General features: G+C 34.1%; 1 protein-coding gene across 6 annotated transcripts in view; it reads left to right on the forward strand.

Moving 5' to 3' along the window:
- CASK (peripheral plasma membrane protein CASK) overlaps positions 1 to 15,394 on the forward strand; it is a 624,590-nt gene extending 609,196 nt beyond the window's left edge. For all 6 annotated transcript variants that reach the window (XM_074185376.1, XM_074185387.1, XM_074185391.1 and 3 more), the window contains 4 exons: positions 5,841 to 5,960; positions 6,016 to 6,138; positions 10,344 to 10,627; positions 15,029 to 15,394. In XM_074185376.1, coding sequence (XP_074041477.1) covers positions 5,841 to 5,960; positions 6,016 to 6,138; positions 10,344 to 10,627; positions 15,029 to 15,208 — 707 coding nt within the window. In that variant the 3' untranslated portion in view covers positions 15,209 to 15,394. The remainder of the gene's footprint in view (positions 1 to 5,840; positions 5,961 to 6,015; positions 6,139 to 10,343; positions 10,628 to 15,028) is intronic.
- The last annotated feature ends 3,343 nt before the right edge of the window (positions 15,395 to 18,737 follow it).

Below are 18,737 nucleotides of genomic sequence, written 5' to 3' on the forward strand. Positions count from 1 at the left end.
TCCTTCAGGTCTCCTTGAAGCCCGTCTGGAGCTTTTCCTTGGACTCCTTCTCCTTGGAATCCTTCTAGGGTCCCGCGAGGCGTCCAGGGGGGGCTAGCGTCTCTGTTGCGGTGGGATTGCTGTTGATTTATCTGCCTTGAAGTTCCCGGAATCTCAAATTTATTAGGGTTAGTTCCACGGTGTAATATAGTTCGTTGGAGGGGAATCGGTAAGGAAGTTTGTGTATGTTTCGTAATATTCTCCTCTCTGTGGTTCGTATGCGGTGTGTCAGTCTCTCAATAGATCGTGGCTTGCCCCTTAAGGCTTTTAGGAGGTTTGCTCTTTTCCTGACTCTGTCCAGGGTGTCTCTCAGGTCAGTTTCACAGTTAAGTGTTCTTGTTCTAAGACTCAGTGACCTACCCCCAGGTAAGTCACTGACTGTTCTCCTAAGGTCGAAGTTCAAGTTGTTGGCGTTTAGTCTGGGTCGGGTTGTAGTATTTTGATGTCTAGTCTGGGTTTTTGTCTGTTGGTTTGTCATGTCTTGTGTTTGTAATAGTCTGGTGTTATGTTCTTTTACTGTGGTCTGGTGTTAGGTGCGGAGGAGAATAGTATTGTGTTGTCTGCTTATTTTAGAATTATCTAGATAGTGGGAGCGTCGTGGACGTAGACTAAGAATAGGGTGGGGGCTAGTACGAAGCCCTGTGTCAGCCCGGATTTGTGTGTTAGGAGGCTAAAGAGTGTGTTGTCGACTTCAACTCAAATTTGTCTGTTGGAGAGGTAGGAGGCTGTCATCCTGATGTGTTTCATCTAAATTATTTCGCACCATCACTGACAATTTTTAATTACGGTCCTTCCATTAGTGAGTTGTTTTAATTTCTTTAAAACGTATTCAACTATTGGCATACCTCAAACATCACGCAGTAATTTCGATGAGAAGGTACCCCAAAACAACGAACATTCGTAGTTTTCGTTTTTAAACATTTTTGTATTACAATTTTCCTTGTTTCATGGCTGATTTCTACTGAATCAATTTCTATTGGGAATATTTCGGAATCGTCCAAAAACTATCGAATTTGGTACAATTAAATAGCATCCCAAGCACTGCCTGCTGACAGGCTGTGCTTGGTATGTATGATTGGATAAATAAATGAGTTGTTGATATCTGTTAAGAAATGTCAGACGTTCATGCACTCGATTACATATTAAAGATGTATTCAAATGACAGAAGGACTGATATGCTATTCACTTATGCAAAATCAAATACAAATCCTTTTTTTGCAAGAAATATGTATGGTGAGCTATACCCGAATCGTTACATTCCGAACATTCAAATGTTTAGAAGATCAGAAAGGAATTCGAGAGACTGTTGTGCATTTGACAGAAGTAAAATTATAATGTTTTTGATAAGCAAACATTACCTCATGAAGATTAACAAAGTTAAAAAAAACATTTATTTCAATTTAAGATTGGTCAGTTATGAAAATATTCATAATTATGATTGTTTTATGCTACAGGATACGTAAAGTTACGGAAGGAGAGTTGGTTGGTAATTGTTCGTATGGGAATTTCGGGAACAAACATGCTAGATCCTTTCTTTCACGATGAGCAGTTCAGTGGTCAAATGTATCTTCATTTTTTATGCAATGACTTTGATGGCTACTTGAATGAATTGCAACTGAATATCCTTCGTGAAATACAATATTTTAACAAAACGGTGCCCCTCCCCATAATACAGCAAAAGTGAGGAAAAATTTATGCAATAGTTCCAACAAATTAGATTGAAAACAATGGCCAATTGCTGGACCAACTTGATTCCCTGATCCTAATCCCTTGATTTTTTTATCTGAGAATACATATAAAAGATACAGTTATTTCGACACATAGTACAGATACCAACCATTTCGAACAAAAATGAGAGAAGCATGTACTAGCATTGCACTTATTATGCTAGAAAACTGCCACATAAATTGTATGGTCTGACATCTCGGGTGCATTCAATATTTGATATTTTTTGTCACGTAGATTTTATTTTCTGTATGGGTTTTGTATTCCTCTAAACATAAAATTATAAAATAAATTGTTTTTCTGTTTGATTGTTTTCACTGATGATGCTGCTCAATTTGAATGAAACTATAAAAATATCAAATGGGATATCGAATTGTGATTTTATCGCTTTATCAATATTTGTAATAAAAGAGACAGGTCCGTATTTGAAAAAAAATGCTTTGGTCGTGTTGACACGAAAAGTTCAGTAGAAGATTGAAAAAACTTCGTAAAAAAAACGCTTTTTTTGTTTTCCCTGTATAACTCGAGAAGGGCCTTGATCATTGTACTGTTCCCCACGATAGTTAGATAGCCTTTTTTCATTTAACACTTTAAATATCAGAAGAAGCATGCATGCGTCACACACATTCGAATTTCTGACGCCACCATTGCATCTCGGACATTATCGTATTTCAGGCGTAGTGATACTCGTATAGCGGCACTTCTCGATTTCCGTTTTTTTTATAAAGGATATGTTTTCTCGGTAGCTTGGTGAACAGTTTGGCATACTTAGCTTACGTTTTTGAAAAACCAGTGTCTATTAATGAAGATATACTCCGTGTCTCCGAACTCGTTTTATTCATCAAATAATAGATTACACATAATGTAATAAACTGCACATTTTTGAAAAGAAAAAATTAACATTCCTTCTAAGTATGAAATAGAAATTATTGCACTGGGTGCATTTGAATCGAGAAAACAGTATCTGTGCAAACGTTCTATCTGCTGAATTTTTCGCTTAGCATGTGACACATCTTCCTCTGACTGAACTTTGAACTTCTTCCAAATGACTCTCCCGAGAATGTGGACCTGTTGCTTTGGAATGCTCTGGATTACTTGGGAAACCAACTATTCATTGAAAGATGTGATTGACATTTTATCTTTGGTTACTTTTTGTGGAACTATATGAGCATTGACAATAATTGTCCCAAAAAGAAGCTCAATTAAAATTTTACGATACCATTTTCTTGATTTTCGTAATTCTGTACCGTAGGATTTCATTTGGTCAGATATATAAGGTTGTTTCAAAAGTTTTGTACGTTTTTATGAGTATATTTTAAACTGTAATATCTCAGTACATACTCAATCGAAATAAGCGCTATTTGAATCAATGCATTTCTGCCAGCGTGACACAAGTCAATTAATTCCGTCTGCATAAAAATTGAGTGCTCGGGTAGAAACCCGAGCACTCAACTCGTCAACCGTCAACTTCGTTGACTTCATAAAAATGAAGTCAACGAAGGGCATTTTTATCTGGTTCTGATTGACGAACACGATGGAATCCGTTGAGAAATTTATCGAAGCACTTGAAAAGATGGTAGTCGGTTGGCGAGAGATCTGTGGGGTATGGTGGATGAGGCAGAATCAGTCCTCTTCTGTTAACCAGTGCCGGCTGTTGCTGATGCAAATTCTTGAGCATTTCGTCGGTTTGGTCCATTTGCAGAAACTGACCGCTATACAGTAACTATGGTCTTTTTTTAAGTGAATTTTTGCCTTTAGGAAGTGCCTGGGTGGCTCATCGATGTCCAACCACTATCCTGAACGTCTCCTGTTATCGTAGAGAATCCACAAAAACGTGACAATTTCTGTCGGTCGTTAGTGGGGCACCCGCTTTTCGAGCTTTGTGACCTTTCCAATACGTTTTAAACCATCATAAACCGCATGGGAGCTGTTGCACAGTTTTTTCTCCATCCCACCCACTGTTTCTGTTGGGTCAGTCTCCACCAGGGTCATCAAATCCTCGTTCTGGATTACTGTAGGTCGACCACTTCGGGGCTTATTTTCGAGGCTAAAATCCCGTAACTAAATTTCGCAAACCGATGTCTAACATTGCATTCATCATTGCCAAATGCCTACTTGATTTTTGAGCTACTTCGGTAGCGCTTTGGTTCAGTTTGTTTCAGTATATACCACGACACAGTAAAAAAAATCTGTTTTTCCGGTAATATTCATCGATATATGAATAAAATGGACGAAACATTTGAAACAACCTAATCTCTATAAAACTCTTACTCTTATAATAATCTATCATACAAGCTGGCAGTTTTTTTGTACTCAGCATAAGCACGTCACGTTTTTCAATTTCATATCAGTAAAATTAACGCTTGAATTGTTGTGGATTACATTCTCATTGTCAAGAGGTATGTTGTATGGATTATTGGTAACAAAATATTTTATGTTGAACGTATTCAAAAACACTTTATTGTGAGATTATTACTAAACAGTTTTACGAAAACGCAACACGTGTTTCGCCATACAATGGCTTCTTCGGACGGGTCTTTACTCTAGTAAAGTCATTGTATGGCGAAACACGTGTTGCGTTTTTGTAAAACTGTTTAGTGCAAATCTCACAAAAAAGTGTTGTTTTTAATACGTGAGCTATGGATTTTCATCAAGTATCGGCCAATTCCATCATATATTTTATGTTGATTTTTGCAATAAATCGGAAACAATCGAACATGATTGGGATGTTGTACACGAAGTATGTCTGGAAGGTTCTGAAAAATTGAGTTATTGAATGATTGAATAATGAAATAATTGAACAATTGAATGATTGAATAACTGAAAAATTAAATAATTGTATAAATGAGTGATTGAATAATCGATCAAATGCAGAGGAGTATATTTTTGAGAGAGAATAATTTTTGGTTTTGAATAGGTTTTGGTTTTCTCCTTCTTCATTTTTATACAAAAAAGTGGGGATCTTCCAAGAAAAGACAGAAGATAGTTGGTAGCAACGGAGGCATTGATTTGTTTTTGAGAATTTTGACCGTCCTGTATAAATTCAATATCAAGAAGTGATACATGTCTAAAATCATTATTCAAGGGATATTCGAAAAATCTAAAACAAGATTTTCACTTGGCCATTACTTTGATGTGTATTAACTCTGAATATATAACTCTGCATATTGAATTTTAAAATCTATCTATACAATGTTTTTGCTTGAATATAACGCGTTTGTCAACAAATGAATCAAATCCAACCTATACGTGCACAATGTGCACATGTTATATAATTCAGTGGCTTTATTTTGGAAACAAACATTTCAATTTTATCGAAATTACTCAAAGCAAATACAAATTCATCTCTCCAAACCAACATTGTTATAATCGATTGATTTTTTTTGTTACACTGTGTGTGTGAAATATTTGAAAACTTATAAAAGTATATTTTACAATTGTTAATGCAAATGACTTGACTGATAAGATAAAAGTCGGGAAGTACTCCAAACTTGAAAGTAATTGAGCTGAATAGTCCTCAAAATTTTGGAATTTTTATATTTCAATAATCCTAACGAAAAGGATTCATGGGCAAAGCATGGACCAAATAAAAATTGCAGACACGTGTTTCTTGTTTAATGGCCGCCATCAGTAGGGTGTAGTTAAATGAAAAATTGGGCTCCCCTCGGTTACAGGAAAGAACAACACATTCACACAGAAGACCTGCCTATTGATTTTCATTTATGTTACCTGTTCCATGACATTTCTTATTCTAGTTATATAACAATTGAAAGAAAAAAAAGTAAAAGTGGAGTCGAAAAGAAGAACCAACGAACTCTGAGAATCTAGTCTGTATCAAAAACTAATACCTCAGTAAATGAATTGTTTTTCATGTTGGCGTTAAAAGGATTTCCCGTTCACCTGTCTCACTTTTGAGTTTTGTTTCAGCAAAACTGGAAACATTCATCAAAGCAAGGGAAGGAGCCAGAAATTAACTAACTTTCTTATTTACCGATGAACAAAAACATTATTATAATCTGCCTGTAACCATTTTAGCAAAATTTTCTTTCTTATCGTCATAGTTATTTCTGTTTCAGTCAATTGCTCAATATTTGGTCGAAAGAAGAAACAATACAAGGACAAATATTTGGCAAAACATAATGCAGTTTTTGACCAATTAGATTTAGTAACTTACGAGGAAGTTGTGAAATTACCAAGTGAGTCTTTTGTTTATTGTTGATTTTGAATGTTCCCTTCAAAAATATATTTTAGTGTCTGATCCAGCATTCCAGAGGAAAACATTGGTGCTATTGGGAGCGCATGGAGTTGGAAGAAGGCATATTAAAAATACTCTCATAGCGAAGCATCCTGATCAATATGCTTATCCAATACCACGTGAGTAGTCATGATGAATCAGTAAATGAGTTATATGGCAGGAAAATACCTCGGTCAATTGATTTTTAACAAAGTATATTTTTGATGGGTCATTATTCACCTTAGGGAATGAACTGTATCAGAAAAAGTTCATTCAGAAGTTGGTGAGATTTTCTCCAACATGCACTTTGGGTCGAACCTTTTGCTACATATAACTCTATAATTTTTCACATACAAAACAACTTCGAAACATATGAAGCATAGAAAAATGAAGACTGAACCAATCGTATTCAACATACTCAGAAAAATGGTTTAGAAACTTCTATTCTGTTTTCAGTTGCTTCCATGGAAATCCAAATATTCTACTTCACTTTCCATGGTATACGGTTATTCATATCATTCGAACCACTATATTTACTTAGTTGGTGAAAATAAATAATGCTCGCAAAATAATTTTAATGGGTAATTTGAAATCTCCTATTAATGTTTCTTCGATAATAAATTGAAACATTATAAATAAAGTTTTTTAAATTATTTCTGATCTAAATGCCTCTGATTGATTTTGTATATTATGTTTCACTGTTCTTTTTTATAAAATCATTTGATTAATATTGATTTTGGAGATTTCCATGCTATGGATTTTCGTTTGATTTATTGAGAACCTTGTTCATTTCAGATTAGTTCTGAATGAGATAATAGCTTTGCCGAAAACCTTCATAAAATGCAAATCATACCAGGGTCGTCTGGAAAGTTTCCGACCTCAACATAAAGATAGCAGCACTTGTAAATAAAAACTTGAGAACTCCGTTGTTCATCTGTTGACAGTTACTCAACAAAGTTTCAGCCATTTTGGACGCGCAGTTGTTATGTATCGAAATGTCATTAAATATTTGTTTTTGAAAGGCAATACACCTACGCAAATCAAAGATGAGTTGGATTCTATGTATGCGGATTCTGCACTACCTATCATTGAAATTTTGAGCAGCTGAATTTAAATGTGTCCGTAAAAGCTTGGGAGACGATGAACATTCGGGACGTCCAAAAACTGCAACTTCTGACGAAAACTTTGCAAAAGTTCACCAAATGATGCTAGACGACCGCCAAATTGAAATGAGAGACACAGCAGTGGTTACGAACATGTCAAAAAGATTTTTTCGTCACATATTAAATGAACATTCAGGCATGAGAAGGTTGTCTGCGCGTTGAGTGCCGCGTTTTCTCACGTTAGACTTTAAAGGTGTTCGAATGAACATTTCCAACGCTCTGTTGGCGCAGTTTATGCGCAATGAATCCGCCGATCAATTACTGTAGATGAAACTTGGACACACCATTATACGCCCGAAATTAAAATACAGTCCAAACAGTGGACTGCAAAAGGGAAAGCGGATCCAAAAAGAACAAAAACTGTTTTTCTAGCTGGTAAAGTGATGGCGACTGTTTTTGGTAGAGTCATGGAGTTATTTTAATCAAATTGGTCGGTCGATAGCCAAGTGGTCCGACGTAGATGCTTTGTTCACTAACTCCGTGTTGGTCGATGGTTCAAGCTCTAGTCTGAAAGATCGATTTTCACTTGCTATCCTCCAACCTGTGTTAGGAATCACACGTTAAAAGGTGAGACCTCGTTGAGACCTAGCTCGCACAAGTTTCGACTTCTGAGGGTGGTCGTTCGTAGGAGTGCGACAGCTGGTTAACGGAAAAATACATTTTTATTTTTGGACAGATTATCTTCAAAAACAGAAAACCCCTAACAGGAGCATACTACGCATCATTTCTTGACAAGCTAAAGGCAGAACTTGCGGAAAAACGGCCATATTTGCAGAAAAAGAAAATCCTGTTTCACCAACACGCACCATCTCGAACCTCAGCGGTTGCCTTGACGAATATCCACGAATTACGGTTTGAACTGTCTGACCCTCTGCTTTTCTTACCAGATCTAGCCCCAAGTGACTTCTGTTTGTTCCCTCATCTGAAAATTGCGGTCGAAGGACAGAGATTTCCATCAAATGAAGAGGCAATCACCTTCGTGAACAATTATTTTGCAGGAAAAAACGCCGAGTACTATTTGGATGGGTTATAGAGATGGGATCATCGCTGGGACTAGTGTGTAGAGTTGAAATGAAACTATGTTGAGAAATAAAAAAATTAGAAGAATATCTTGTATCTTTATTAGGTCGAAAACCTTTCAGATCACCCTCGTATATTCCGAATACAAAAAAATGATTATAATGAACTTCAAAATATTTCCATACTAACCGTAAATATTGCTTCAGTAATTGGCAAGTATGGTTCTGATTTGTTTACAAAACTGATGTGAGCTTGTGAATCCAGAATTTTCGATTTCTTTCCTGAAGACCTTTATTAGTACACCTTCACCACATGATAAATAAACCTTGTCTTTTCCTATGATTACTATATCCTCAGATTATCATACTTACATACTTGCAGAAGGATCACATGGATACGGTTACAGTATTTGCAAGAAATAATATTTTGTTGTACAGTGATCTGCGTTTTGTGCTTTCATGGCGGATATTTAAGGAATAACGACCAAATCCATCACAAATAAAAATGATATAGATCCATCCTTCGTTATTTTTGTAAGATGTGGTCGATACAATACTCATAGATCATGAAAACTTTTCTTTCAATTATTTATCACTTTTAATATACAGTATCATCCCCAAAGTATGCACAATATGGAAAACTTATTTATTAAGGGTTTTTCGACAAAGTTTGTGCATCCCCTAAAACTGAACATGCACCAACAAAATACAGTAAAACACAAGTAACATACGAGGAGCCTTCAAATATTTTATTTTGAATCAAGAGTAAAGTACTCTCATTTTGAAAAATTTCGGAAAATGTTATTTAAAAAAGTTGTTCAGCATTAAAAATACATCCAGATTTGAAGTCATGGCCATCTAAGTGAAGTTTTATTTTTTTGCCCATTTTTTTAATTGAGCACTACGAAAAAAAAATTGCTAAAACGATACAGCATCCTGTATAAGATGGTTTATTTTAAGAGCCTGTAATGTTACGAATTACACAACTATGGTGTTAACCACGTTCAATTTTTTTGGAACAGTAAAATAATTTTCAAAGTTTTCGGTGCAAAGTTAATTTTATTTTTTGTTAACACCGAAAATTACTCAAAATTATACAGTACTGTAACAAGAACTTAAAATTCAGTAATATCAAATCGCAAAACATCAAAATAAAATAGGTATTTCGGAACAAACTCGTTGATTTTCTGGAAATTTTCTTTTCCAAAATAATTCTTCAAAATAATCTCCAGAAAGTCCATGAGTTGGTTCCAAAATACCTATTTTATTTTCATGTTATGTGATTTGATATCTTTGAATATTAGGTTTTTGTTACAATACTGTATAATTTTGAGTAATTTTCGGTGTTAACAAAAAATAAAAATGACTGTGCACCAAAAGCTTTGAAAATTATTTTACTCTTCAAAAAATTGACCGTGGTTAACACCATAGTAGTGTAATTTGTATAATTGAAGGCTTTTAAAATGAAACGTCGTATACAGGATGCTGTCTATTTATTGTTTTAGCACATTGTTCTTTCCATAGTTCCCATTTGAAAAAAATGGTAAAAAATTTCAATTTCACTTAGATGGCCATAACTCCAAATCTAGATGTATTTTTCAATGCTGAACAACTTTTCTAAATATTATTTTCCGAAATTTTTCAAAATAAGAGTACTTTACTCCTGTCTCAAAATCAAATATTTGAAGAATTCTCGTATATTACGTGTGTTTTACTGTATTTTGTTGGTGCATGTGCTTTTATCCAGAATAACATTTTGTCGAAAAACCCTTAATAAATAAGTTTCCCATATGGTGCATACTTTGGGGATGACACTGAATACATAAAAAAACAAAATTATATATTAAAGAAAAATTGGATAACATTTTTTTTCAAAATGTAGTGTGTCAACTTCTTTCTATATTTTCAAGAATAAACAAGGTTTATTCAGTGGTGAATGTTTTATTAACACGACTTAGTATTTTCTACTGTCCTTTAAATAATTGTCACTCAATCCACTCCTGAATATGCCAACTGTACTTGTTATTGAATAATCTAGGCAATATATGGTTTTTATCGAAAGTTCAGATTGTGATGAATCATCTAGTTATCATGAGAGTTTCTAGTATTTGAAGTAGAAAGAGATACGTGTTTCTGAGTTGAAAAGGAATTTACTTTTCACAGATACAACGAGACAACCTAGATCCGATGAAGAGAATGGAAGGAATTATTTTTTCGTTTCTCATGATGAAATGATGACTGATATTGCTGCCAATGAATATCTGGAGTATGGTACTCATGAGGATGCTATGTACGGCACAAAACTAGATACAATTAGAAAAATACATCAGGAAGGTAAAATGGCAATCCTTGATGTCGAACCGCAAGCACTAAAAGTGTTGCGTACTGCAGAGTTTTCACCATATGTTGTGTTCATTGCTGCTCCTGGGTTGCAAAATATTGCAGATGTAAGTTTCGGAAGGGTTATGAATTTTTTCTTTGTTATTTGTCAGTTTGTGTGTCATTATGTGTGCAAAGTATCAATTTCAGTTTGACACACTTTGGTTGTTTTGAATAAATTATACTGATCTCGACATTCGATTACAAAACCAGGATTTTTTTTGGACCACCATCCCAAATTTCACAAAATTATCGTTCATTTGACAAAATAGGTTTCTTCATTCACCAACAAAATGCCACAATGAAATTTCTCCCTTTCTTCTTGATTTTAAAAAGAAAACTCTGATATAACATTAGAATCACTTTCACTCGAAATGTTTATGAATTTAACTATAATAGTCTTCGCTGAAACAATATAACAACAAATGTAATCAAGTACTTAGAAGAATCATTACAGTAATGTTGATCTCGTTTTGCTCATATGATAGATAGATAGATAAATATACTTTATTGTTCAAGAATAAATTCTAAATATAAATATATGTATGTGTATATATATATATATATATATATATATATATATATATATTATATATATATATATATATATATATATATATATATATATATATATATATATATATATATATATATATATATATATATATATATATATATATATTTGACCAATCAACCGACAACTGCGGTAGCAGAAATTTGGGAAGCTAACCTGAAATGCCATCGGAGAAAGAATCCACATGTTTCTATATATAAACATATATAAACATATCTGTCAAAGAAACAAACCTTTCATGTTCACTATAAATGCAATTGTATCACAATTTAATTTACACATACACAAATTAGTGTGAAATAAAGACAAGAACATAAGTATAATAATAATAATAAAAACATGATCGTTAATATATATTGTTGAGCTTATCTCGACAGAACACTGAGAATATTTACATCATGATATTCCTGCAGGCTATAATAAGCTTTCATGAGCAGTATATTTTTGACCGTAATTTTTTTCCTTCGTACATGTTAGAGTGTTTTGTTAGAGTCAATCTGGGTATTGGCAGATGGATATTATTACTACTGTTCTGTCTTGTGTTGTGAATTCTATGTGCGTCAGGAGAATCAATGCTATATCATTTATGAATTGAGCAAACAACTTTGAGAACTATCCCTATAGTTTGCCCAACATAAAAACCGCAAAGATCTCTTTTGCAACACGAAGATCTGATTCAATGTTTGTTTACTACAGAATCTCCAATGCAATACCTTAGATGAGTAAGTCAATCTAGTAGTGAATATATCAAGTTCATTGGAGACGATTTTGACAGCAAATGAACCTGAAGCTCAAAATTCCCCAAAATTTAACTTATTGTCAATATGCAGACAGTGCAAAGCGTTTCATCTATCTTCCTACCATCTAATAACAAGTTGTCATAGCTAAATTTGAAAGTTTACAATTTTGTGCATAAAGATGTGATATGTTTCCCAAAATTCAACTTATTGTCAATATGCAGACGTGCAAAGCGTTTCTTCTATCTTCCTACCATCTAATAGCGAATTGTCATAGCTAAATTTAAAAGTTTACAATTTTGGTCTTGTCTACGTTGAAGGAGAGTGAATTAGAATCACACCACTGTTTGACCTTTTCCAAATCAAATGATATCATTTGTTTCAAGTTGTTATTAGCATACAAAACCAGTAACATTCAATCAGTATATTATCAAACATGTCGTATCAAAATGTCAGACATTTTCTCCGGGAGCTATTTTCTATACGGATGGTGTGGAATCCTTCATTTTCTTAGCATTGGTGTGAAAAGCAAATAGACGATTTACTAATGGAAACATAAGCTCTTCCCCAAATGCAACATACTTCAAACCACCCAGGTGTTGTTGGAAATTCTTTCAACTATGAAAAACATGTCACAAATTTTCCTAGATATTTATTCAGAGCGTTCGGGATTTTTGAAGACTTTCTCGTAATCTTGTACTGTTAGTTTGATTTAACGGTACTCAGATGACAATTGAAAAGGTAATGTTAACAACCTCCGTCCGTTAAGAAATCACTTGTTCAAATATCTTTTTCAAAACTGTATTCTGCTTACAATAACAATAAGTATAATAATCCTAATTATTAAGAAATTTGAAAAGAAATTTGACTATTATTGCTATTATTTGAAATTTCTAATCCATCGATGAGAGATTTACCATCTATAGCACCAGTGTTTGAACTTGTTGTCGGTATGGCCTCATCACTATGAAATAGTTGTCTCGTTATCTTCATTCTCTTTGAAACTGAATTTTCAATATACGACCACAGTATACGACTCCGCCACCGCTGAGGAATTCCAACCTCCAAGTTCTTTTACCGATAGTAGATTACCACCATTTTCTACAAACATAGCAGCCGAGGATCTGCGAAACGTGTCCCGTGTAGAGCTGAGAATTTCCCAATTTTAAGAGTGCTGCAATTTTCTTTGAAACAGCTTCAATAGTATGCCCACAACTTGTTTTACACATTTACCATTCCTATAACCAATGAAGAATCGCCGATTTAAACATTTGAAAGCCGCAAAACTACAACTGTAACCAAAACTCTGATAGTGGTGCTTTCAAAATAATCCACAGTCAGCTCAACAAGTTCATCCCGTCTACGGGTGCCAAAAATACCACACATTAATACATCATTTTCAAGCAACCATGTATGATCATCTGTCTCCAACAAAAACTTAGTTACTTCTTCTTCAGACAAATTTTTTGCTTTCTTTGGTATGTATGGTGTATGATTTATAAAACTAACCTTGAAATGTCAGTGTTGTCATTAACTTTCACAGCGAGTTTCAACATTGAAATCTTGGTAGGCTAATAGTACCACCTTTACCTTCCTTGCTTTTAAGCCACTTTTCAAAATTTTCATATTCTTTTTGATATCGTTGCACATGATTCTCCCAATATTTCAAAAGAAATTTGATTTTGTTCCTCAATTTGATACATGGTCGATGTTAAAGCAAACTCGCGAACACAAAAAACTGACGTTGTTTATAATATTGTTAAGTAAACTTGGTTGTATGAGGATTAAAGACGAACTAGGATCGATGTTACGTCCATTACAGTTTGGTTTCGGTACTGCAGGTGGATGTGAAGCTGTTGCTCATGCTGGTCGCAGATATATTAGTCTTCATCCAAAGTCCGATTCAAAAATTCTTCTGAAAATAGATTTCAAAAATGCCTTCAACATGATTGATAGAAACATCATGCTTCATAAGGTTAAAGATTCGTTTCCAGGATTATATCCCTTCTTAAGTCAGTGTTATAAATCAGCTTTCTATTTGAGTTTTGGTAAACATCTGATTTTGTCTGAGAGAAGTATTCAACAAGGTGATCCCTTAGGACCTGCTCTTTTTTGTCTGACCATCAACGAACTCACTAGAAGCTTATCATCCGAATTTAATTGTTGATATTTGGACGATGGCTCAATCGCTGGCGATGAAAACAGTGTTTCAAAGGATTTAGAAAAAATCATTGATATTCAAAACATCTTGTACTTGAACTAAATTCTGAAAAATGCGAGTTGATTACTCTTTCAACTTCGAATAATATTTCCGAATCCATAATTTTGAAATTGGCTCCTGGCATAAGAATTTTGAAAAAGTCTTAATGGAGTCTTCTGGGTGCTCCTCTTTCTAAAGATTCACTTTCAGAACATCTCCGAGAAAAACGGGAATCACTCAAATTGTTGACCACCAGATTGAATGAACTTCCAAAACACGTTGCATTTTTTATTTTGAAAAATTATTTGGCGATTCCAAAACTCATGTACCTACACCCTCAGATGTCCCCCACTTGGTCAAGTCAGTTAGAGCTTAACGAATTTGATAGTTTACTCGGCAACACGACGGAATATGTTACAATCATTTCAATAATGATTCATGGCTCCAAGCAACGCTTCCTGTAAATCTTGGCAGACTAGGGCTACGTTTGACTTCTTCCGTAGCTTTACCAGCTTTTCTGTCATCAGTCAATAGTGTTTCTGATCTTATCGATTCCATCCTCCCTTCCATATTTATCAATATCCAAAACGTTTTTTATGCTGAAGGTGAATCACTTTGGCATACCGCAACTAATATTGCTTATCCTACAGATAAAAAGAAAATACAAAGTGCATGGCACCGACCTCTTCTGAACGTTATAACTGATAAACTTCTGAAATCCACAAGTGTATACGATAAGGTTCGTCTGAAAGCAACAATGATCTAGGAATCGGGTGCCTAGCTGAATGATTTACCTGTTGCATCTCTTGGAACAATATTAGACGATGAATCTTTCAGAATAGCAGTATATAGGACTTAGGATGGGTTCATGTATTTGTGTGCCTCATACTTGTGTTAATTATTCCACTATAGGTGTTAGATATTGAAATTTCACACATAAAATTCATTTTTTTTTCAGTACGATGGTGCTCTGGAACGATTGGCCAAAGAATCCGAAATGCTTCGTATCGCATATGGGCACTACTTTGATCTAACCATAATCAATAATGATATTGATGAAACGATAGCTGCTCTGGAAACAGCCATCGAACAAGTTCAAACAACACCACAATGGATTCCGGTTTCTTGGGTCTACTGACAGCAAGAGTCCTTGGAGTTTGGCTCTTTCCAGAATTTTTGAGCTTGCACCTAAATTACCACATGTGTTGATTATACAGTGTGATCATAAATAACGGCTATCTTCCTGAATCTAGTTCGTGATCATACTGTGAATGATACTAGAAACTCTGTTATAACATTATAATTATATCAATGATTATTCAAACTGCTAGTTTTGTTTCAAAGCATCCTCATGTATTAATAGTGAAGTGAGTGAAATTGATCAACTCTGTTAGTGAACAAAATTTCAACAACAAATTCATAATACCTATTGTGATACTTTTGCTGAAAGTGCTTCATTGCAATTCCAATTTTTAATATCCGTACCTAATTGTTGATGTTAGTTACAATTATCACTTACACTGACTTCTTCCAAGTACTATAACATCTCCCTGGTTGACAAAACTATAATTGACTAAATTAAAAATCATATCTGTTTTTCTATTAAGGCCAACAAAAGATATGATGACAGTTCAATTAAACACTGGTCAAGTTGAGTAAGTTATAAACTTTGTGTTCAAGATAAGGAGGGCAAGCATGAGAAAATCAGAAACCGTTCAAATTAGAGGAAAGTTGCTCGTTTTAAAGCCCATATAAATGACGTTTGAAATTTCCGAAGATATTCAAAAAGAACTAAAATTCACCAATGTCAACATAAAAGCTTTCTCGTTATCAATTTTCAATCTGTACAAGCGCTTGTACAGATTTTCAATTGAAATTTTCGTATCCGAGAACTCTCGGAAACAAAAAGTTTTGACGAGAAGGTATGTTTCGCAATAATGCTTTGGTTAGTACATTTTATGTCATTTAAATGAACTCTGAAATGGGCAACTTTCTCCTAATTCAATCTACTTTGTATCTCCACTCCGTTTCCTCATGCTGGTCATCTTTATCTTGGACACAATATAAATTCATTTAATATTTATTGTGGATTAGACACATTTACACTCAACCATGTTCATGAAAACAATTCCAAACGTGAAAATTACTGGAGTTTTCAACCCAACACCCAACCTTTATTTTAACACTTCGACGCGTGTTTCGACCACCAAGTGATCATCTTTACTGATCTTCTAACTGATATTGATCTTCCTTTTGAAAATGATCACTTGGTGATCAAAACACGTGTCGAGGTGTTAAAATAACGGTTTGGTGTTAGGAAAAAATCCATTAATATTCATTACTTGACTACCCCAATGGGTTCCAAACAATGCATCACAAATTCCAAACGTGACAAAATAGTGTCTACTTGCACAAAGTATAGACACTCATGTTCTGCAGAATATTTTTATAACTAGTGCATACCCAAATAGAACTGTGGCAATTCGTGTCCACGAATCAATTACCGACAATTTTGTTATTGAGTAAGACATAATTTGTACATATGCATACGCTTTTTTTAATAAATCTGAAAGTGAAGGACATAAACATCAACATGTAGAGATCAAATTATCAAAGTAAGATACCTAAATTAGGAAAAATAATAGGTGTGAGAAGAAATGTATTTAGTGAATTGAAACATAAATATTTCATGGAAGCAATAAAAATTATTAGTATATAGTTATGGTTTGAATTTGGGGTGCTGACCCAGAACACACTATAATAATTGAATAGAACGGGCCGATACTTGATGAAAATCTATATTAAAACTAACTAATACACTTCATTATATGATTTTCTATATGAAGATGATTGACAATGTTTCATGGTGAATTTCATTTCTTTGGACTTCCATTGTCCATGATATGAAATGATTTGAAATCCTGAAAAAATCAATAAAATTAAAATGAATAGCTGAAAATTAAAATTCTATTAAGCAAAAAAATCCTCAAATAGAAATTACAATAAAATAAAATACAAGCACCAATTGAAAATTTAACGTTTAAAGATAAATAAAGATTAAAAAATTTCAAGCCGAGTTCCTTCACGACGTTCCGATTGTTAGTATTCACAAGCGTTTTTGGGTGATGATAATCACGATAAGTGAGTCGATTCGAGGAGACTTTTTCTTCTGGATCGTGTCTGAAAATTACTTATTTGCATGATATACACATCTTTTTGGAGAGTTTATTTTGAAATTGAATATTTTTTTCTTTTCTTCGAAAGATTCCAACATCTTTTTTGTATAAGGATCAAGAAGTACAAAGCCAAAACCTTTCTTTCCCAAAAATTAACCTCTCCTCAAAATATACCCCTTTTCGAATTAAATAACATCATGATTTGAATACGAACGCTGTTTCGATACACCAAAACTGTAACAGTTTTCTCGACGCCCATATATCAACTGTTGGCATCAACAGGAGATGGATTGAACTAATATCTGAAAAATTACTTTGCCAAAGTACATCTGACAGGATAAACCCTCAGATTGACTTTCAGACTTTTGAGAACTAACAAATTAGGAAGACATTCATCTGCAAAGTTCCCAATAAGTAAGTGTTTCATAAACCCCCCTACGACTTTGTAGATGTGTGTGTCAGATACCCAATGGAAAAACAACAACTAACCCAGATAATGCCACGCAGAAAGTTGAAGTAAAACCATCAGCCACCTGTGCAACGTCTTCGATTTGCAAGATTCGTCGCAAGTTATTTCCCACTATGAAAAGTAGAAATTAATTTCGTTTGAATGTGTGAACGGTCCGAGTATCACGACTAGACGGTTCACACCGTTCTGAAGAGACCATTCCCGGTACTGATGATGGGGCAAGTGTCCCAAAACTGGTCTATCGGTTGATCGTATCGACCAAAATAAATTAATTTTTGCTTTTCATAGTGGGAATTAACTTGCGACGAATCTTCCAAATCGAAGACCTTGCACAGATACATGATGGTTTTACTTCAACTCTCTGCGCATTAGCTGGGTTAGTTGTTGTTTTTCCGTTAGGTATCTGCCACACGTACCTACAAAGTCATAGACCTACGTGAGAGGCAAGGCGTAAGGTGTTTTCACCTGAACCTGAAGCATGTCATGTATATAGAATCCCGAAGAATTGTTTGAAAATGTCCTTATAGGACGAAACTGCAGAAACATTAGGTAGTTACGAATAAAAGTAATAAAAAACGGAAAGTTTCATTTTCCATTTTTCATGATGATCTCCTACTACGCAGTAACGGCTACCATCCATCAATTTATTGAAAAAAAAAATACCATTGGGCCAATTTTCATTATTTTTGATTTGTTAAATTTGTCTCAGCCTGGAATAGCAGAATAACTAATTAACTATTTGAAGAATTGAGGAAATAAATCATCCAATATATGAAAAAAAGTCGCAAAATTGTATTTGTAAGATATGAACGGCTGGACTTTTTCCATAATTTTCGATTTGTTGGATTCGTCTTCGCCTAGAATTGCAGAATAATTATTAAAACATTCGAAAAATCAAGACAATAGATAGAGGTTATGACATTTATGATTTTGCTTAAGAAGTACTAAACCTACCATTGAAAATAATGCGGTATGTCATGAAACATAAATATTTTATGAATATTAGTATAAAAAAGAAAAAT

The sequence above is a fragment of the Leptinotarsa decemlineata genome, unplaced genomic scaffold, assembly GCF_025532065.1.
Source record: "Leptinotarsa decemlineata unplaced genomic scaffold, Ldec_3_MD MMD2_P_RNA_scaffold_2, whole genome shotgun sequence".
Lineage (NCBI taxonomy): Eukaryota > Metazoa > Arthropoda > Insecta > Coleoptera > Chrysomelidae > Leptinotarsa > Leptinotarsa decemlineata.